At 42.1% G+C, this 23,113-nt stretch overlaps 1 protein-coding gene across 1 annotated transcript in view; it reads right to left on the reverse strand.

Annotated features, from left to right (window-relative positions):
• Positions 1 to 22,491, reverse strand: part of NCAM1 (neural cell adhesion molecule 1) — a 65,921-nt gene extending 43,430 nt beyond the window's left edge. The window contains exons 1-11 of the mRNA XM_019471079.1: positions 22,446 to 22,491; positions 18,333 to 18,407; positions 16,603 to 16,821; positions 15,705 to 15,848; positions 14,712 to 14,849; positions 14,097 to 14,214; positions 12,667 to 12,836; positions 11,658 to 11,800; positions 5,588 to 5,617; positions 943 to 1,093; positions 167 to 351 (exon numbers count right to left, since the gene is read on the reverse strand). Coding sequence (XP_019326624.1) covers positions 167 to 351; positions 943 to 1,093; positions 5,588 to 5,617; positions 11,658 to 11,800; positions 12,667 to 12,836; positions 14,097 to 14,214; positions 14,712 to 14,849; positions 15,705 to 15,848; positions 16,603 to 16,821; positions 18,333 to 18,407; positions 22,446 to 22,491 — 1,419 coding nt within the window. The remainder of the gene's footprint in view (positions 1 to 166; positions 352 to 942; positions 1,094 to 5,587; positions 5,618 to 11,657; positions 11,801 to 12,666; positions 12,837 to 14,096; positions 14,215 to 14,711; positions 14,850 to 15,704; positions 15,849 to 16,602; positions 16,822 to 18,332; positions 18,408 to 22,445) is intronic.
• Between the last annotated feature and the right edge of the window lie 622 nt (positions 22,492 to 23,113).

A 23,113-nucleotide genomic window follows, 5' to 3' on the forward strand; every position in this document is an offset into this window, starting at 1 on the left:
TGATTTTCTTAGCATTTATGTGCCAGAAACACTACACAACTTCCTGTTTACCAACAGGGTGCCCTAACAAAAGACTTCACTCCTTCAACATCAGGAACATAAATTATTTGATAGCACTGAGTCTTCCTGGCTGCATATGCCTTCTCCCCTCCTTGCTTTTCCTCACCTCCAGGTAGCTTGCCGATAGAGTGTTGTAGATCTTGATGTTGCTGTAGTTTGAGCTGGGAAGCAGCTGTCCATCCCGGAACCAGGAGATGACAGCACTGGGGTAAGCAAATACCTCACAGGTAATGTTCACTTGATTCCCTTCCCAGGTATAGACAGCCACAGGGCCCTGAAGCTTGGGGGCATCTGAAAGACAAACACATTTGTGAAGGCAATTTGAGCCAGAAAATCTCCTAAAGTAGCCCAGTCAGCCTCACTTTAAGGATCCCTTGTCTGGGGTCCAGTTTAATGTGGGGAAGGGAATCTAATATAGGAAACGGGAACTGCCGTCTTATCTAGGGGGATGGGTGCTGTCTTTTGCTGAAGGATGTAAGGAGGTAACCTACTCAGTCCCAAAAGCTGCTCCTAACGCAGTGTGGAAGGAGGAGCAAACAGCACGCTATGCATCTAGGGAAGTGCATAGCAGGAAGTTCTCCTAGGAAAGAACTCTGATGCACCCAACAAACGGGACTGCGGCAGATTCATGGCCCTTAATCTTCCCAAGGTGCAAACAGTATCCCAGCTGGAGACAGCTAGAGCAAACATTTGCATGTGTGCACACAGCAGTATGTCTCCAACAAAATTATTTCAGACCGAGTTGCTTCCCATGCCCTCTACCTAAACAACACACATTTCCCTAGCCGTAGGTGCCTCAGTCTCATCACAGGAAAAGGAAATCAAAACAGTCCCCCCTCTAAACACATGAACACCCTCCCCACCCCATCCTCCACTTCTTACACTGCACTTCAAGGTACATGGCTTGGGAGTCCTGCCCGATGGCGTTGCTGGCTGTGCATACATATTCTCCAGCATCTGTGTACTGAATTTCTTTGAGAGTCAGGGATGACACCCGGGCATGGCTACGTACTATGATGCGCCCATCCAGGGTCTGGCAGGAAAGGAAAAGAGAGTTAGAGGCTGAGCTCTGAGCCTGTGGTGCAGACTAAGGGGATGGGAACAAATGCAAGTCTACCTCACACCAACCCTCCAGTGCTCAGTATTTCAGAAGTGATCACCTGAGGCCAGGTGAAATCATGGGCACAGGGAGGCATTTCCAAAAGCAACAAGAAGGTTCCTTGTCACACAGGGCCAACTGCAGTGATTCAAAGCACTCAGGAGAAGGGAAAAAAACAAAATGAAGGACCAAAATATCAGATGCTACTACGTATCTGAGGACAGCCGGATAACATCAAGCTTTTTCCCAGAATGAGAATTGTAGAGATCCAGCTCTGGTTAAAAATTTTTGCCAGCGTGCCCTTGTAGAAAACCTCCCCAATGGCTATGGTGTTTCCACTCAGAGAATTCAGGTCTTCCTGTTCTCTCACTGATACTTGTTTTATTTCAGTGTCCTTGAAATGGCATTAATAAGAACAGATCCAGACCTCAGAGCCGAATCAGGCAAAATGAAAGCTCAGAACTTTCACCTGAACATGGCACTGAGGAGAAGAAGGTACAGTGAACAAGGCAAGAAAACTATATCACCCTTCTAGAGGCAACCCTGCTTCAAGGTCTTGTGATGCTTCAAGAAAATTCTAGAGCAATCTGCATTGGTTATATGCCAGTTTAGAAATTGCTCCCACATGCAAGAAAGTGCGGGGGTGTCAATGACAGAGACAAGGAATGTAAAATCCAGGCTACCATCTCCTCAAAGGGTTTGCAGCCACCCAGTGATCCCATCCCACATCACTTTTTTTTTCCCCCTCCAATTTGTGACCAAAGCCCAAACGCTCTCTTAATACATGAAGCGCATAAGGCCATGGATGACTCCCTCCATCCTGGTGCTTATGCAGGCTCTTGGTGCTTGTGCTTCAGCTTGGAAGCTTTAAAGCACCAAATCTCTCATCTAGTTTCCAAAGTAGCACAAGCGAACAAGTTAGGTACCCTCAGGGCTGTGCCTGCTGCTGCAGCCTGCCACACTTAACGCAATTAATGCTCCAAAAGCATTAATTTCTTGGAAGATGCAGGACAAGTACAGAGATTATGAGTAAAAACCCTGAGGATACTAAACAGCCAAATGCACTGAGCTGTAGCACAAAGTACATCTCTGATATCTCAAGTGGTCAGATCCTCTGGGCCTGAAGCCTCTTTCTGTTCTGAGCTAGTGGTCTCAATCTCTGAGACTGATGAAGTTTCTACAAGTAAATGTGATTACCTCTGTTAGTTCTGAACATTAGTTCATTTGAGCTAGTCAAGTTTCATATGCACAAAAATAGTATCCTTTGATGACACAAAACCCGTTATATGTATTTTTACTCTCTCTTCTACCCTGCACGCAGGTCTACTGCAATGCCTGACCAATGCCACAAGCTACAAACTCTACTCCCTCTCCTGTGCTTGGTCCCTTGTGTTGCTGGGAACACTTCTTTATTTCATGTACACGTGGTGGTGTGTGCATCGTTTCCTAGAACCAGGGAAGGATCCCTTAACACAACATTAGTCCATTGTGTTATCTTACACAACCAAATTCTGCTTTTACCTTTCTTTTCACTGGCTGACTATATTGTTATCCTTCTGTCTGACTTGTGATTTGACTACAAAACCCAGCTCACTTCTGAAACTATTGCGCTAGGATCCATAAACGTCAAGACTCCAGATCTGCAGAGGCTCCCAGCTTCTTTTAGCTCATGAATTGGGTGAATATTCTAAATACTCGTCTCTATGACCCCATCAGCAGGCAAGAGTATAAAAAACATGGCAAAATACCAGCACGTGATCATTACAGCAAAGGTAATTTTACACCCAGTGTCACCTGCCTTTTCCCTACTTTGTCAAGATCTAATACAAACAGGGTGCTAGGCAGTCATGGTAAAATGATAACTTTACAAGTAATGCAACCGATTCTGAAGATGAAGCTCTGTTTCTTAATGCAAAAGGCACAAGTAAAGAAAAAGAAAGATCAGGAAAAGTACCCCAAAAAGAAAAATGTCTACCCAAGAAAGCATGTTACTAGTTTTCTTTATTCATATTTCAGACCATCAGATGCTAACAATTCCTGGCTATTAGAGACATAGGATAGGTAGAAACTCGTGAGCCAGATGAAGACACTTGTAATCCCTTTACCTAGCCTCTTTGATTTCAAGGATTTTGGATAACAAAATGCTTCATGGTAATGGGGAGACAACTTAAGGGACACAGGCAATAAACTCATGCCATAGCAACCGCCACTCTACAGAAAAGGGTATGATGGTTCTCTGTATTGCCAATTACTACAACTTATCCTGAGATACATGCAAGTGTTTTCCTCCAAATTCTGACAATGCCACATGGCACATTGCCACTATGTACAAAGCTGGCCTAGATTTCAATACCTCAGTGCCAAAGGGGAAGAGGAGAGACAAGTTGGAAATGCATTTACCCCCCTTCCCTCCACCTTTCGGATTTTTCAGTCCTTTCACAAACAAGTACCCATGGCTTAATTCCACACAGTCATATCTTCTCCTCACCCGCTTTCCACATGGTGGACATCATTACAAAACAGCACCTGGAAATCCTGACCATAGCTACAAATTCCAGTGAAGGAAGATGAGTGGTCTCTCCTAGCTCTGTACTTGTACGGCACTAACCAGAACTCATCTGCAGCTCTTAATATTTGTAAGGTTGCACTAATTCCCAGTTATCAGAAAGGCATCACCAGTTTGTGGTGTAAATGAGGTGTAATTTTGCTTGTAACTGAGTTTTTTTAGCATCTATTGGTGATAATGTGGTGGTGGGGTTTGTTAGCACATACTGCTAATATGACTTTCAACAATTCTCCAGTATATGCAGGACCAGAATGGTGAACTGAGACATTTTGGACTGTGCATAGTAAGTACAGCTGACTGTGGTTTAGAGGAAGAAGCAGCCAACTGCAGTTGTGCCTCCAAAGCAAGGAAAGCAAGATTTAACACCCATATATGCTGCTATGACTGAAGGTCATAGAGACTTCCTTACTTTAAACTAGCTAATACATTAGTAAGAGTGAAACACTTAATGCCAAGTATTCACTCAGCTTCCTGAGAACTGAACTCCCTGCCGCTGGAATACACTGCTAAAAGACTCCATGCTAGCTATTTTAAAGCTATGTCTACACAAGCTGCAACAATAAGCTTCAACAATATCCTCACAGAACCCCACTTGGATATTTTAAGACACAGACGCAGTAAGAAATTTAGAGACAGCAAGCTTAATAGTATTAGTGCTCATATTAATAAAAAGCTTGAGACAAAGAGCACAGTGAAAACATGGGGGGCGGGGAGGGGAGACAGAAACAACTCTAATAGGAATTAACATGAGGCCTGAAAAGATGCAACTACTCAAATTCCAAATTCTTCAACGCAAGCTGGTCTGAACATCTGATGCCTTCACTTGCCACAATTCATATATTCCAACACATTATTTTAAAGTAGAATGGACAGTATCTTCTCAGCCCCATATGAAACAAAGGCAGGTGGTGCTTAAGTTAGAGGTTCACCTTGTTTAGGTCACACCAGTCTCTATGGTTTAAGACAGCTTAAAAATAAAAAAGAATTCAGGATACCCAGAGCCTTCACAAAGTTGATCCTAAAAATACAAATACGAGTCACCCAGTTCTGATAGCTAATTTTCTTCTCTACCTGACCTCTATTATTTGCTTGGAAACATATTTTCTGGTCCATTTTGAAGCAAGAATGCTACAAATCAGGTGCATGTAAGGGTAGGTTATTATTATTGTTTTTAAAATACAGCATTGAATGTGAAATAAAACAGCAACAAACCACATTTGCACCAAACGGAGTTATTGCATTATCCCACACCCCCTCACTGACCTTTGCAAATCAAAGGCAAATAATAATTTCACAATTTGGAGCATTTTCTGGAGAAATAGAACTTGTGAAAGATTTATCTGCATTGATTTTGAAATGGAACATGATGCAGTTGTCCTTTAAGAGAAGGTCAAACTTAAGGAGTACCATGAGCAAACAGATGAGTTGGCTGGAGCAGAAGAGGATATCTTTGGAAAAAAAAAATACTTTCCCAGAATACACGCTGTTTCTAGTTCTTAAAACTCTAGAAGAGAGATATGATTCACACTGGTAGCATAGAAGAAAATGGTGAAAGCAATATTTGTCAGATTTTACATTTGCTTTTATTTTTAATCGTCCTTTTTTTTTTTTTAAAGTGACAACCAGAATTACTCACTCCCAACACAGCCAGTTTGCTCAACCAAAAATGCATTACTACATGCCAAGCAACTTCTAACTCTATAAGCTGTTTCTTTTATGTATTGATATTTAACTTGTTCATATTATTAATGCTGGTTTAGTTGGCGTGGTTACTGGACTAGAGATTTGTTAATCTGTAAAGCTTAAAAAAAAACAAAACCAAAAAGACTAAGGAGTTTGCTAAAGGTCTGGTAATCTTATACCTCTTGTTTCTCGGGCCGGGTCCACGAAGCCTGGAGAAAACAGATATAGAACACAACAACAACAGAAAAAAAGCAATAAAAGTTTATCAAAGGTTGCTTTTAGGTATCATAGTGTATGCACCATACTGTGTTCTGTGCACATGCAGGCTCCAAGTTGTGTATCTCATGTGTGTGGGGTGATCACAATTTCCATTTCCCAATATAACCTCAATTTAGATTTGCATTCAAAATTTAATATCCTGTAAATTGTTCTTAAAATGATTAAGCAAAGGCTAATGATACCTAAAGACTGCTTCTGTTTTTACATATCAAGTGACTATTTCTCTTGTCGCATCTCACCATTTCTAGAAACCTGTTCCCAGCATACTGGGGAAGTGATTCAGATTACCTAGGTCACTAAATTGCGAAGATAGTTACGGAACTGGTTTTCTAATACTGGTTTGTTAGCCACCCGCACACACTGATTAACATTAATACTCATATCATTAATGTAATCATGCATTTGTACACATTTTTACATGCATACTGTGCCAGGAGTAGGAGACCTTGAGCTGCAGAGCATTGAAACAGTATGACCCCTCCTGGACAGCAGACAGCAGGGCAGAACCTTGTACCTCCAGTTGATAATGTCCAGCTCATTATGCTTAAGGATGTGTGCACCCAATCCTTACTGGGCTTGGGACAACCAAACAACAGGCATCCGTGAAACATGCACAAACCTTACCAATAAACATACATTTCCCACTCAGAGAAAGCCACCAACAGTGTGGACCATATTCACTGTGGTTCAGAAAGATCAAAGTTGCTGGGTTCTGTTTTCCCCCTATAATTTATCTTTCAAATATTTTAATTCTGGTCTCTATTTCAATTGCAACTTGATCCATTTCAGTTCAGGAGTCAAAAATCACCTGCTAATATCAGAGCCACGATGGCATTATTGAATGTGAGGCACAAGCATTGCTGACGTGTGGATATAACAGCATATACAAGAATGACATTACAGAAATGGAGATGTAAGCTTAGGAAATGAGAATAAAAAACATACTATAGTTTCCACAGTGCTTCTAGTGAACATTGTGAGACTTGTATTAACATATGGTACAGACAGCCTCATTTTAGAATGTCTTTGATAAAAGCAAGTTATTTGCTTGTAACTAGAGGCCTGAGGTGAAGCCACCTGAAGAGAAGCTCACCAACACCTGCATGGGCTAGGACACTCCCATCATCCGACCATTTCTATATATATATATATCCTGTTGTGCACAAGTTTCTTGAAAGCTGAACAGGCAACCATAATAACTCAGCATAATCCCTTTTTGATGTACCAGTCATTCTCTGTATCTAGGCAAGCCAGGCTAGCCAGGGAACTGCCTTGCTCATACCCATGCAAGTCGCCTTTCAATCCTATTCACTGGGTCTCTATGGTGTCAGCACAGAGGGATTTAACAAAACAAAAACAAAACAAAAACAAAACAAAAAAAAACCCAAAAACCCAAAAAACCCAAAACAACAAAACACCCCAAAAGCCAAAAACCCCAAAAACCCAAAACAACAAAACACCCCAAAACCAGCTTTTTAGCCTTTGGTGTTCAGTACCTGTAAAGCTAAAGGAAGATGAAGGAGGAAAAAAAGCCTGTTCCCACACTCCTAGAGTTTGCTGTTTCTTTGTAATGGCACTCGTGGGTGTGGGGAAAAAAGGCAGAACCACATTGTCCATCCTGCAGAGTTTCATACTAACTCTCTCTCACCAAGACAAAGAGATACACAAGCTCTACTCAGCACCATGCAGGGGATAGAGGGGGAACCAAAAGCCTCATGCATGCTAGCATCTTCCCTTCTCTTTGGAAGCAAGTTGTTAAATGGGAGCATCTTCAGTTACAAGGGAGTTCCTGGGAACTGCCAATGTAGTTTACTCCCTGGATCATTAAATCCAAAGATATTCCCATGTACATCTCATGAAATATGAAGTACAACACAATTTTAAGACAGGGAATTGTATTCAAGGTGTATTGTCCACTTAAAAGAAAAAAAATCAGGAAATGAAACTTAAGTTAAATTTTGAAATGTTAGATCTGCTGCATCACATCTAGAAGCACTTTGCTGAAGGTATTGCAACAATGCTGATTTGCATCAGCAGAGTATTTGGCTCTTCTCTACTTCACTCAATTTATTTTTTTTTTTTTTTTTTAGTTTTTTAATTACTTCACTGCTAAATTTGACCTAGTGTGAGCTGTGCAAGGGAATGAGTTCCTCTCATCTTCTGGTTATTGTGCCCTAGCATGCTGCTGCAACACTGGCAACCCAATGTTTATGTCCTAGCAAAGGGGCACTCCTTACCTTGCTGGAATTCAGTCAAGTTGTTTTCATCTAAAGATTTCTAAATTTTTAACAACTTATCTATTTGCTTTAGCTGCCAACAACATAGAGTTGATACAGGCTACTGGTCAGTAACAGTAACCCAGAAAATAAGTGGAAGGATGCATTGGACTGTTCTCAGGGTAGCACAACGTGGCGATGTAATTCACCTGTCAGAGGGGTGAGCAAAAAGACATCTGTTATTCAGACAAGCAGTCACCTACTAAAGGGGCCTCTCAAACTCTGATCCATTCAGAAGTCAGACTTCTGCATTTTTCTACTTTAGGAGCAGGGAACCTTGTGGGACAGTCTTGGTGGAAAAGGCCCCATAAAACCATACAGATTAAACTGTAATTAGGATAAAGGAGGAAAAATACCAGAGCTGATCTCTTCCTCTGTTCTTTGATTCCTTCATTCCGGTGAGAAAACGTTCACTTTATTTTTGACTTGCCATAGAGAAAATGGTAACATGATGCAGGTCTTTATAGCTAGCATGGGAGGCCAGACAGCAGTACTGAGTGAGATCCTGTGCCACAGATATACCTACCACCAGCTCTGGCAAGATGTTAAAACGCCTGCATGTAAGCATCACCTGTTACCTCTCCCCTTCCTCACAGACTGAGCTATACTGCTGGGTACGAAACTCAGGACTGCCTCCACAACTGTTTCATGAAAGTGTGTGTAAGAGTAATTAGCGACTGCCTCATCCAAAAATCTGACAGGAAACACACTCATGTCTGCACTAAAATTGTAAAACTTTTATACACCAATACACAACAGATCAAAACTATATTTACCAAATCACAGCTAGTATTCTGCTAGAGCAATAGAAGAAACATGTCTCTTAAAAGGGCATGAAATATACTGAAGGTGATGAGGAATATGGCATACTGGCTTGATCAGCTTCACATCTGGTATCATTCAAAGAGAAAGCATTCCTCCTCCCTACAATGGCACAGCAATAAGTACTTGAGGAAAGAGAAAGCCAAACCATTTCAAATCATCATGTTGATGACTTTCCAGGCCTGTTCTTACTATGTTCTGCAGTAGTGATAGACAGGAATCTCAGACTGACAGGGCAAAAGTTTCTGCTAAGTAGCATTTTCCTACATTCACAACCAAAGTAAACTGCATATAAGCAAATTTTTTTTTTTTTTTTTTAATTTTTTATTTTACTTGCACACTCTGCAGGGCAGAAGAATGCAAGCTGCCAGCTTACTAGTAAGAGGAAGCTTCCACCATGCCAGTATCTGGAAGTCTGGTCTGCTCATCTGTGTTGGTGTACAGTTGGCAATCATCTGATTTTGCTAGAGCACAGTCACAACCACTTACCTTTGCAGACCATCCTCAAAGCAAAAGATTGTTCGTCCAAGGGTGCCACGTTATGTAGGCATAGCCATAGAGAGGAGAATCTTTTGCTATGCATGCTAGGATATCAACAGGTCTCTCAGGGAAGCGTGGGAATGTTGAAATAGTTGTGACATTGTCAACCCAGGTGTTTGGGCTATAGCACCTCCTGACCCTTGTCCACACATCAGACTGTCTCTGTTCTTGGACAAAGACTGAGGGGGGGGAAAAACCTCTAACCCAGAGAGGGTTTTGTTTGTTTGGGGGTTTGGATAGGTTTGTCTGAAGTACCAAATGTTCATGGGAGTTAAGGCACCTCTAGACCTTTAAAAATCTGGACTGAATTGTGATTACAAAAGTAAACATCATACAAAGCAAGACAGATGCATCCAAGTATCTAAAGCATATTCAAAAGTAGCGTTTGATAATTTTAAAAGTAGTATTGTTTGTCCCATATCAAAAAACATCCGTTTCCCTGTGCTATCCCAGAGGCAGTAAGTGGATAGTAAACTGAATACATGCATTTGGTTGCACGTGTAATAAAATGTTTATCAGAGCTATTTTGACCTGAGGATTTTCTGGACATCTGTACCATTAACCTAAACTTACAGCACAAGATCGAGAATGCGAAAAAATAAAAAGCAAAACAAAACACACACACAAGAAAATCCTGCCTAGAAAGTGCATGGTATATAAAAAAAAAAATAAATCTTTGCCCTGAAGGTTTGAACTAGTACATGAGACACATGGTAGTACCTCAAACCTTTGATTTTCCCCCCATCTATATAAGAAACTATCAGAGTATTAACATTTTCCTTAATATTGATCACCAACTTAACAGCATCAAACAGGATATATGAGAGTCTCAAAAATGGTTAGCAGTTTTGCCACTGAGATCTTGTTAGTTTAATTGGGCTGGACACGATGGGACTCTCTGCAAACAGGCTCTTCTACTGACTTCTACTTGATTTAGCGTTATTTCAGTTTTTATATTCTTCTCCCTGTCAAAGCTCTTTTCTATGGCTGTGATCCAAACTCTAGTGCTAGAAGCACTAGAGCACTTAGCTCCTCCTACCACTCTCCTCAACAGAGACAAGACCATGAATAACCTTATCCTGCCAAAACAGGTCTCCCAGTCATGCTGTAGTGAGAGCCCAAGCCAACAGCTTTTGAAGGCAATGGAAATATCTCTCTAAACATTGCAGCAATTTACACTAGCCCTCAAATCCAAAAGATGTTAAGAAAGAATTAAGGCTGGAAAACTTTGGCACCCTGATTAACAAGTTACACATTAACAACATGGTGAAGAGCTAACATCATGAAGGCAATTAATAAAGTTCATTTAGGAAGCTATAGTGCAGAATGGCAGCTGTGTGGATGACTGACAGCAGATACTTCTGCCGCTTTAAGATTTTCATAGTCTATCGACTGCTGCCTTCATATTGAGTCAGAACCCCTGGTACGCCCAAGTTAGCTGAGCCTCAAAGCATCCTGTTATTAGAAGATTATTAATAAGCAGCAACTCCTTACTCCAACTTTTGTCTAGGCTTTCTTTGGCTCTAAACTATGCCTACTGATCACCTTATGCAACTATTATGAAATATCTACAGTAATACAGCACATCCTAATCTTGTCTAGTTAAGGGGAATTGTGGCCAACAAAAAAAACCAAACAGCACCCTTTTTTAGAAGAAAAACTGCTAATTATTTTTGCCTTTTAAGAACAAAATGGTATTGACTTGATCAACAAAACAGGTGAACACAAAGGCAGACAGGCTTTTGTGCTTCACGTACATGCAGTATTAGAATACAATACAGAAGGGCAAGAAGGAATTAACAGGCTCATTTTGGTCCACTGCACTTTTGAGAGATAATACCCCACACCTCTCCACCTGCCACCTTCCCAGATCATATCATCATCATGATGACAGCATACACAACACTGGAATCAGGGTGCTCATTCCCACCTCTCAGCTTGGAAACAGAAGGGAAAAACTCTTTCACAAACTTCCTGCAACTGTAGCTCCCCTTGGAAACTCCTCTGAAAAGGGTCCAGGGCCTACTGCTTTTCAAGTTAATTCAACTCAGAGTGATACCAGCAGGAATTAAAAAGCGTATCATCAGTTGTTATAAACTGAGATGGCTCTTTGTACAAAAGGACACCTATGGCATTACTTCAGCTGTAGAGCTGACCCTTTAGCAGATAGTCTGTGCAGGACTGCACGTGTTCTCACTACAGAGAGGGGAATCACCATGATCTCCATGTGCATCTGCGTGCGGCTATCATGCATTCTGAATCAGCAGAGGCAGGCAGATACAAGCTGCACTGATCCCAGCAAATGAGACCATGGTTTTGGGAAGGGTTATACCTTCTCTTCATTGCTGATGTTCCGGGTGGAAGTTCTCCAAGTGATGGAAGGAATTGGGTCCCCAGATGCCTCACAGGTCAGTGTAATCTGATCCTCCAGCTCCATGGCTGTTTTATTCTCCACATAGGTGATTTTGGGTTTTGCTGAAAAGAAAAAGCAATCTTCATTCAGTTGGTGCTCAGAATGAAGCTCGCCTGCCAACAGCAATGTTTGAAACAAGCAACATTGGGGAAAAAAGGCTTTTGAATTGGCACAAGTTTACTGCCACATTGGGAAGGGAGCAGAGTGACATTTGAGAAGAGGGTACCTCCTTGCAGAACTAGAAGACTTTCTACACATGCTTACAGCTGAGGCTTGTAAGAGAGGACTAGATGAGGGTATATCTGAAGTAGAACCCATTTAACAGTGTACAAATGATCAGTCCCTGGGATTATCAGTTAAGTCTTCCACCTCGCTATCTACTTTCTCTGCCCCAAATTAGCCTCTTGGTAAGCAGCTTTGTCAAGTGGCTGCAGAGGGATGGGACAGAGAGAATTATATTCCTTAACACTCCCAGATTCATGGAAGGTAGGAAAGCTGCTGATTCATTCCTGAGTTGAGGTCATTCACACAGTGGTGGGGTGGAGTTCATCTCCCTGTCCAGCTTATAGCAAGTCCCACTGAAGTTGTAAAGCCCTTTTAATAGCAGCTTTGGTTAGATTAGGATTCAGCCCTCTGAGCCTGGAAGATATTTCAAGTAGCATGTGAATCTCACACCACCCCCTGCACAGGACCGAATTTCTTTTATCAGAGAGGAAGCAGAATGGAGTTGGCATCTGTTTCAGACAATTACACAGAATATGCTTTGCCTAGCATGATGGCAGAGGTCCACAGCATTACTTGGGAAAGAAGCAGCTCTGGATAAGCCACATCAGGCATTAACTGGGATAAGTAGATTACTTCCAGCTTGCTGTGTGAGCTACCCATAGCCAACTGGATTGGAAAGGGAGGACGGTAAGAGCATATTTACCAAAGACTTTGAGATGAATGGTGGCATCCTGCTCGCCAGCCTTGTTCTCAGCGATGCAAATGTATTCTGCCTCGTCACTCTTATCCACCTTCTTGATGATGAGCTCGGACCCATCATAGTTAAAACTGTATTTCTTTTCGTCATCGGCCTGTTCTATTGGCTCTCCATCCCTGCAGGGCACAAAGCACACTGGCTGTGTTGGGGAGGAGAAGCAATCAAAGGCTATTTGTTTTAGGCTTGTTGTTAATGCTGGAACTGTGTTACCAAACTGAAACTCCTCAGGTTGACAGGGACCACCACCTTTTCCTTTCCCTACTGGCTACAAAGCTTACATTTTGATCTATTCCTAATCCCTCCTGCCTTAGGGCTCCTGGCAGCTGAATCTTTCACCTCCTGACACACATCATAGCCTATAGCAAGAGCTATAAACACCACTGAAGGTGGCTTCTGTCCTTGCATATCAAGGCAGTATTCCAAGTTGTCATCAGCTTTTTCAACATTACAACTTGTCCTCATAACCTTCACCAAAGGCTACACAATTTCAAGAACAGTATACCTGAAGTCTGCATCACTGCCAGACAGTGAAATTTAGACCTGATGAAATGAAGAGAAAGACTTTAGATGCGGATCTCCTGGCATGACAAATATAAGTTACAGCATCCACTTTGCCTAAGTTTCCCCACCAGTGCAACAGATGATAATAAACTGCCCATAGGACAGGTCTGGTCAGCATGAAGCTTCATCTCTATTTGAAGCTTGACAAAGGATGCAATGGGACAGTAAAAATTTGCTATTTTTACTGTTATGCTTGTTTTTCCAGGAAGCTGTACTGGTTTTGGCTAGGATAGAGTTAATTTTCTTCATAGTAGCTTATATGATGCTACGTTTTGGGTTTGTAACCAAAACAGTATTGATAACACAATGTTTTAGCTATTGCTGAAGAGCATACACACGACGTCAAAGGGTTTTCTGTTTCTCACACTGCCCTGCCAGCGAGTAGGCTGGGGGTGCACAAGAAGTTGGGAGGGGACACAGCTGGGACAGCTGACCTGGCTAAACACCTACCTGCCAATGGGAAGTACTGAATGAATTCCTTATTTTGCTTTGCTTGCGTGCGTGGCTTTTGCTTTACCTATTAAACTGCCTTTACCTCAACCCACAAGTTTTTGGATTTTACCCTTCTGATTCTCTTCCCCATCCCACTCAGGGAGCACGTAGTGAGTGGCTGTGTGATGCTTAGCGGCCTACCAGGGTTAACCCACAACAGAAGCTAACTGCAATACTGTTATGAGGCCATTCTTTCTCTTGTGAGAAAAATGAATTAATCTTATTCCAGTTAAAATGTTGCTTTCCCTCCAGCCTGGTTTTCCAGGCCTTGGTGAAAACATCCATGCTCACACACAATCAGGACATTGCACACAGCATCTTACTTTGTCCACGTCATGGTTGGCTCAGGAAAGCCATCAGCATCACACGCTAAGGTGACAGACTGGCTGAGGTTGGCAGTGGCATTCATAGTGCTCTGCCTGGCACGCACAGAAGGAGGTACTAGAAGAGAAGAAATCCACATTCAAGTTAGAAAGGACAGAAGATGTGAACAACAGTGAGCCCTGGAAGGCTCACTGTAAATCTCTGCAATACACACAGATGTCACTAGTAATTCAAACCCTTAAGCCATCACGTGCTGGTTTCAATCAACAGGTTTGATGCATGAGCTCTCCAAAGCAGTCAGCACAGGGAAGGGCAGGGGGTGGGGAGACGCACAGAAAATCAGTATTGTGGACAAAACCACTTGTGAGTCCCAACAAGATCAATACCTCGCTCTAAGTCATGAGACACTTAAGGTTCCTTTTGACATGATAATTTCCTGTAAACATCTGGTAAACACTCAGTCAATTTCATGGACATTTCTATTTGACACAGCAGAGAAAGATTAGTAAGCTGATGGTAAATCATGTGAATCTAAAGTAACATTTCTATCAGCAGCCTGGAGTGCAGGTGCTACATACCCTGCCCCCATACCAGCCTTACTCTAAGCTGCTCACCATTTACGATGACCTGAATATCTTTGAAGTTGATCTCCCCACGAGCCAAGATCCGGCCCTCACAGCGGTATGTCCCTTCATCTGTTTTCTTGATTCCCCGGATCTGCAGGTAGTTGTTGGACAGGACTATAAATCGAACTAGAAAAGACAAAAGGAAGGTTCATCCAAAGATCCTCAGGAAAGCTCACTGCAGGTAACAGGTTCTTCTCCTCTCCTTGCCCTTTCTGGGTTAAGACAAGGCTTAGTGTAATAAGATTTCCCTTCCCATCATTTAATGGAGATGCTGCTGTGACTGGATCTGACATTGCCAAGAAAGAAACCAGGTGTGGGTAGCAGGCAAACTGCTCTCGTACTTTATACCATAAGTACACACAGAGAGTTAAACAGATAAATATACACACAAAAACATATTTACATTTAATTAGTATCAGACAACAAGCAATTTGAAACTTGCCCCTCTTGCCCAAGGGTGGCAGAGTTCAAGTCTTACTACAGTTCCCTTGGGCCTGCAACAAGCAGACGTGAGAAACACAGCTGAGGCATGAATGCTCAACTGGAGTCAGGGCTCTGGAGTCCCCTCTGAGCATGACAGTCTGCAGCATTTTGAAAGAAAGGGAAAGGTTCTCGCAAGGATCTTTTAGCCCCTTTTCCTTAGGAAGACTGGAGAGTGTAACAACATGCAGCTTTTCTGTCTTACGGCATTTCTTTTATCTGAAAGTTTTTTCTAGCATTCCTTGGCCTATTCCAGTGTCAAACTCTGATGGCCATTTCTGTGGGAACATTATTGTCCTGCCATTGCCAAACCACAGCACCTTGAATAACTAAATTCACATCCTAAGACCTAGCGTTAGGTACAAATTGCTTCTCTCCTCCCTTGCGACCACCACCATTTTGTTCTCCTGAACCCCTTGTATGAGCCTGATTTGAGCCCTGATGGGAAATGGACATTTGACCCCTGAACAGACAAGCACCAAAACACCTCTTGCGCCTTACCATCTTTTTTTAGGATAACATCCCTGCCTTTGTGCTTCCAGATGATGGTAGGAGGCAGTGAGCTGACCACATCACACACAATCACAGCATCATCCCCTTCCTTGAATTCCTGAGGAGTGGGAGCATTCTTGAACATCAGCTTTTCTGAAAACAATGGAAGGAGAAAATCACTGCAGCTTTCTCAGCACACCTCAAGCTGTGCTCCTGACTCAAGCCTGAGGAAAGCAAAAGAAACCCCAGAGGACATGTTCTCTAGAAATCCTCATGTTCCCAAGGGGAGGATAAAGGTGTGTCTGACTCAATACACTGTACTGCAACACAGGAACCCCATTTTTCAGCCCTGTCTCCCAGGCATATCAGTGGGTCAAATCAATACTATACGTAGCTCACCGATTTGTCCACACTGCAAAGAGAAAATGTGAACTTGGAACTGCTCAGCTTCCCAGCAGGAAGAGGAGGAGCTGCTATCACAGCTCTGCTGGACAACATGCTGATAGCTTATTATAACCCTTCTGAATGTGTGATCCTCTTTACTGAAGACAGTCTTATCTCATAGCATGTCTGTCATCCACAAAAGCTGCTCTCTCTGCTTACTCCTCCCAGACATTTATGATGCGCTAGAATCTTCTCCTTCTACCCCTTGCTCTCCTGTCTTTCAGAAGAATTTAAGCAGTAGACATGCTGGTAACGCCCTGACAGGCCAAGGTCCTCGTTCCCACTTTCCCCTCAAAACCAAGAAAGGAAAAATCTGCATCTTCTTAACATCCCCTTTCTTTTCGCCCTCCTTCTTCCCATTTAAAAATAGCCTTTTCTAGGAAGGTAAAACGGTTGCCTCCCTAATCTTGCCTCATACATGTGCAAGGTAGACCAGAAAATAGCCTCGGAGCTGCTCTCTTACGGAAAATTTTCACATTGACGGTGGCCTCAGAGTCTCCCTCCTCCACGCTACTGACAACACATTTATAGATGCCAGCATCATCAATGTTGGCGTTGTAGATGGTGAGGGTGGAGGAGAAGTCATCATTTCGCACCACTGAGATGCGCTGTTGGTTCGGCGTCAGCTTCTCACCATTAGGGGAAAACCAGGAAATGTCTTTGTATTTGGCCTCCCCTGCCACTAGGGACAATAAAAGAAAACAGAGCAAAATGAAATGAGTTCCCAACAAATCTGCACAGAGGGAATTAAATACAACCAGTAGCACTACACGGAAGACTGACCCAGGGGAAGGGCTTCTGGTACCTGAGAAGCAAGCAAAGAAAATTCTCTCTCACAGCACTGTGAATGGTCAGCTGCTGTCCTGCAAAAACGATATTAGGTTGGTTTTATAATCTAGAAGGGTACACTCATTTTAGCCCAGAATGGCCTTCTATGCATCCTGGGATCCCATGTCCCAGTACCTCCACTAGGCAGATCAGCCCAAGAAATAAAAATCTCTTCCTGCTTCAGCTCCATCATGTTTTCAATAAATACCCTTATTTGCAGGTTGGGCTACTTTGCATACCAAAATGGTAACATTGCTGTAGCAGCAGTTCTGGCATTGATCAGCTTAAACCTCCTGCTGCATCCTGTGTAAATCAGAATTGTTATTAAGTGGTTCCAGGCTCTCTCTTTCTTGCAGCTCACATCTCTGCATTCCTCAGTGTGGCTTTGTTATTTGGAACAAACTCCTATTACTGGAGGGGCTTTAATTGATCCCACAGTTTTCTGAATGCAAATATCATCACAACAGCACTTGCTCAGAGTATACTTTCACTTTTTAAGAACTGGCATTAACAAATTACTCTGCAGTTAAGCACTCCTGGATCAAACGACCTCATTACTTTTCTCAGTCAGTATGCTCCTGAGGAAGTGTGGTCCTCTGATGGCATTTTGCTCCCAAAGCTCACTATAGCACCTATTTCCTCTGTGTCATGCTTTAGGATGCTATCATGTCAGTGCTTCAACATACTAATTCCTCCCATTAGAAACCAGGCCAGCTGCTTTCAGGAGAACCTCTGAAGAGGACACGTGGATGCTAATCTGGAAAATGCCATAAAATTGTAGGACCCGCTTTGAGGCACATGGATTGTGTCAGTACTGCACCACATTGTGCAGGAGAACAGTCTGGGGCAGTTGGTGGCCTGAACAAACAGTAAATTGCGTCACAAGAAATGCAGGTTTTCAGCAGCATTAAAATCCTTAGTTGCAGAGGTAAGAACTCTCAAGTTGCCTATCACTCCCATTACTGCTGTTAGCAGTTGATTAGAGAAATAATTTGGAAAAACAACAGGCTTAATTCTAAATTCAAAAGATCAAAGAGCTGTGGAATGATGCAAGGTGCCATTGTTGTGGCTATTGCTCAAGCTTAGAGACAACACTTCAGTAGCTGTTTTTTCATTTTAAAATGTGTCTGCTGGAGCTGCTTTCTGTTGCCAGCTCTCAAGGGAGAACGCATTTACTGTTTCCAGTAAACAGCATGTGTTGCCTTTGCTATTCAGTCTTATAAGCCATAAGGGCATATGAGAAAGAAAGAGCAAGAGATCTTGCAGCTAGACTAGGCACTGGAGCTTTTATCCCAGAATTAATACATTGATTGACCTTCCCAGCAAACCCAGATGAGACAACTCATGCCATAAGCCATCACTCACCTTGACATAAGAAGAACTTAGATTCTCCAACGCTGATCTCCCCCTGGCTTGGAACAATGTCCACTTGTAGAGAGACTGGAAAAGAAATGAGCACACAGAAGATGATTAGACAATAGGAGTGGTCTTCAGCAAAAAAGCTTTGCCAGCCTTCCAATTCCCATGGCTCCTTTACTCATCCAATGGAAGAGCATAGGGTGGAGCGTTCTTGGCTTCACAAGCGTTGCTCTTTATCAGTATTTATCTGAATGTACAGTGCCATGGACCCCTGAGGACACAAAAGAAGTTGCTAACATTCAGAGTTGCTTCCAGCCCTTTATAAAACCACATGGAATGATACAGAAAGGCCTGATTTACATTCAAATCTCTACCACACTGCAATACTCACGCTTGGTGTGCACACCAGAACATCAAGCTGCCTGTAAGGACTCCTCTGAATTCAAACTGGAACTTGCTCAAAGGCCTATCCTTGCAGCAGATACAAGTTATCTTTGCTTTGGAGACTTCTTGTTGCTCTATATAATACCATATTCATACAAGCCCCAGTTACCAACCATCACAAATGCAGAGTGGGAGTCACTGGCATACTCCAGGTCCTTGATCTTCCTTGATTCTCCTAGTCTGATCTTCCTGTCAGAAACCCAGTCCAAACAGCCAGCAAATTGGAGATGTTTATGGCAGACAGCGCATACCTGGATTAGGAAGGAAGTATCCTCCAGTATATACTGACAAGGACTGTTGACAGTTTGCGATGTCTGCCTTCAGAGTCCTGGCTGAGACTTGCTTCCAAGTTCATCCAGGCACATTTCACCTAACTCTCTCCCCTACTGCAGAGATTAAAATATTAGCAATACTTTGGTCTCTTCTACTGTCTTCTCATGAAATATCATCAGTGCTTTGGCTTTTATGTTAGCATTTTTTAGCTGTTGTTTTCTTGATTTCTTTTGTTTATTTGATTTTATTTTTAAATAAGAGACTGAAGATGTTTTGGCAGCAGAGATGGAACAGATGTTCCATGGACCTGAGTGAAGCACCTATTACATGCTTGTCTGGAATGGGGGGAGCCTGGAGTCAGTAAAAGATACTGTACCTTCTGTGCTCCCTACAACTGAATCCAGCACAGCCTCACAGGAATCATTTAAAAATAATCCAAGTTAGATAATAATTCCAGAAAGAATATTTGAGGATACTGTTGCTGAAATAAATAAGTGATTCTTAGGCATTTTCAACCTCCCTTTGGACATCTTTATTTAACTCACATGTCTTGTTTGAGGGTAGTCTCTCACCTTCCTTGTACTTTTCAGTGAAGTACACGTTGCCCTTCTAGCTCCTGCATTCAGCCTGTTTTATTTCTGGGTAATCTAATTTCTCTCAACTATACTACTTCAATATAATTCAATCCCAAACAGAACTGCAAGTACAAAGAGCCAAATATAATAAAAGGCTAAAGGTTTATTAGATTCAGTGCAGTGAGGACTAAATAGCCTACTTCTATAGGCTATTCTCATTTTTTTCATCTACTTCTCATTTTTGTTGTTGTTTTTCTACAAATCTTTCCAACATCTGAATTTTACATTTGGAATCATATTCTGGGGTGCTCTTCCTGGAAAGGTCTCTACTGTATGAAATAAGTGCAAAAGTACTACAAAGAGATCTTAAACGTCTCAAATCTAGATGTCTGAGTTCCTCCAGACCAGATTTCTGCTTTGCAGTACTACCTAAAACATTTATCCTTCTGCATTACAATGGAACTAGATTTGAGCATAAACAATATTACAAATTCAATTAATGTCTTTGGGCAGCAGCTGCAGCAATGTGCAGTGATGCAAATACTCCAGAATGACATTACAGTAGTTTCCAGTATGAACACTCCAGAAGCTGGGGGCATCAGCAAAAGACAGACACTTTTTAATAACGGGACCTTTTTACAGTGTTTTCAAATTATCAGTTAAACTGTCTTTTATGATCTTGTCTTCAGCATGTGAGTGATAGCTCCTGTTTAGAAATTAAGTTTACAGAACCAAGAATCCTTAGTCTCACTCAAATGAGAAAAATTTATTAAGGAACATTTAGACCTCCTGAACAGTTAAATGTTTGTTAAAGTTCAGAGGCTCCAATAATTGCTGCTGTAAAAGCCACCTCACCTTCACTCAGAAAGTAAAAAAAAAGGCCAACATTGACAACAGAAGTCCAAAGTTCAGTTTTTGACTCTGTATTTAGATACCTAAATTAAAAGTTGAGCTTTCAAGAATAACCAACCTCTCTAAGCAGCTCTCTAAGAAGTAGGGCAAGTCTCCTACCTCAATACCTAAGCACAGCTTAGGAGCCTACATTTGGAGTCCCACTGCTGAAAAAACCCCGTATTTTTTCCTCCTTTGTTTATGAAAGTGAAACTGATTAGCATTTAATTGACAAAGGAGGAAGAACATAACATTTTGGAAGTGTCACCAGAAACTGAAAGCAGAAAGTCGAAGATGCTGAATTTATTAAAACAATCCTGTTTTAGTACAGTAAGGGGAGAATCAACAATCACAGCAAATCAAGTCAGACAGCCAAGATGAAAGCTAACCAGATTGCTGGCCTGTGTTTTGTATAGTCCAGTATGACTACTTATTTTCTGATTTGAATTACATGGGTACTAAACAAGTGAGCAAGGAAAGCATATCTCCCCATTTTCACGTTCATTTACAATCAGCCTTCCACAATGCACATCCCAGTATACCCAATGCCCTTTTCCGCCCAGCAACATCACTGCCTTCTTCATAGCATAAATTATGACCCATTAGGCAGAAAATATAATGGGATTCTGGCTTTCCTCCAGCTATAGCTTAATGCTGCAGCAGCTCTGTGGCCTAACAAGTCCAGGTCAAGTATGAATTTCAAGAAATTCAAAATGAATATGTTTTATTTCGAAACTGCAGCCATTAGCTTGCAGAAAACAATCATCTCAATAGAGCTATTCCTCTACCCCATGTAGCCAGAGTACTTCTCAGCAGCTTTATTGCAAATGCTTCGTCTGTCACCCCCCATGTTTTCATGCTGTAGTACATGAAAACCCTTCTCCCACAGCAGCTAATTTTACCTCCAGACCACAGAGGCATTAGTTTTAGCTGCCAAACACACCTGGGTTTTTAAGAAACACGCGCTGCTTCAGAAATGAAAACCTGTTTGTATGTGCCAATGGCAACATTCCTTAGAGTAAGGGAAACAGACATATGGACTGTGGGGGTTAGACATCAAGTATATAGCCATACACAGAATGAAGGAGCACTGCCTGCCATCATTAAAAAAAAAAGGACATAAGTAGTAGGATTTTCTGATAAGGTGTCTGAGCGCATTTCTTTAGCCAACAACCATTCCGACACAGCATTTATCTTCGTAAGTAAACTGGAAGCAATTAATCAGAACCAGTGGAGCTCCGCAAAGGATAACAATAGTGCAAGGTCCATGCCAGTTTTACTCTCACCAGATTTTAGCAGGCTAGACTGATAAATGCTAGTATTCCATCTCAAAAGACTGGGATGCAGCAGTAAACAAAGACAACCCAGACAAGATTCAATTAAAACCAGAGCTTGCGAGTACTGTGTGTTCTAGTTCTGGCTAACATTTGCATGTATGGCTGTATGTCTTGCCTAGCCAAGAGGCTTTCAGAAGGAGGGGACATTAAAGTATCCCTTGATCTCTTGAGTAATGGCAAGGGGCTTATTACAGCCCCTCTTGGCCTGTCCAAGACCCTCTTCTGAGCCCTGCACTTTTTATCAACTGGGAACACAATGAAGTTGTGATTGAATTCCCCCGCAGCACTGCCACGGAAAACCAGACCAGCCCAATGAAGGGCATTTAGAATAGTCATCAGCTTACTTTCTACTCAGCCAAGCACCTCTAGCAAACAGTGGGGTGCTGGTAAAATGGCTTTGAGCTAATTGAGATCTAATATAAATTCATACCTCTTTTTTTTTTTTTTTTCTCTTCTTTCTTATTTTTGCCACACGACACTATATAAATATACCAATGGACCTCTTCTACACTTTCGAGAGTTGCTGCATGCTGGGAAGGCAGTGGCAAAGGCTGGGGTTATTAATGTCTTTCATTCCATTCTCAGGTGCTTTCTGTTACAGCTAGAAATGAGAAAAAAGGCTGTGTAAAGCATTGAACTTTTCATCACCCCAGAATTCAGCATCTGTGCTCTACCTTACATCTTTTTTATGCATGTCTGTGCCACAGTAGATGCAAAGAATAGGAGGAAATCACACAACCAGGAAACTTACTGTAAATAGAGCCAAAAGGGCTAGGCAAGAGATCTGAGCCCAGGCAACAATGTCCAGCTTCAAAATTTTCCCTTACTTTTTCTAAGGGCTCAGCTCCTTCTGTGCATTTAAGTGATGCACAGGTTTTCAAGAGAATGAAAGCTAGAAACCACCTTTGGGACACAGGAAGGCAAAACTTTTTGGAGTCTTAGAAATGACAGAAGGAAGGACATCCTTGGTTACGCCTCATTCAGTCAGTGCTCCCTCTGCTCTACCAGCTGCAAAGTTATCATTAAATCTCCTAATTAGTGGCCTAAGTAATAGAATTTCTGGAAAGGTTGAAGAGGAGCAACAATTCCTTCACCAATAGTCCCCCTGTATGTCAGCACAGTCCCTTCAATCATGACTTGAGGGAGGCAGAGAGGAAACCTCCTGATATTATTACTAACACTGGAAATGCATTTTTCAAACTTAGCAATTACCATGACACAGAAATTGTGACCTCGTACACATGTAGGAACCAGAGAGCCAGTATTA

The sequence above is a fragment of the Aptenodytes forsteri genome, unplaced genomic scaffold, assembly GCF_000699145.1.
Source record: "Aptenodytes forsteri isolate BGI_AS27 unplaced genomic scaffold, ASM69914v1 Scaffold715, whole genome shotgun sequence".
NCBI classification, from domain to species: Eukaryota; Metazoa; Chordata; class Aves; order Sphenisciformes; family Spheniscidae; genus Aptenodytes; species Aptenodytes forsteri.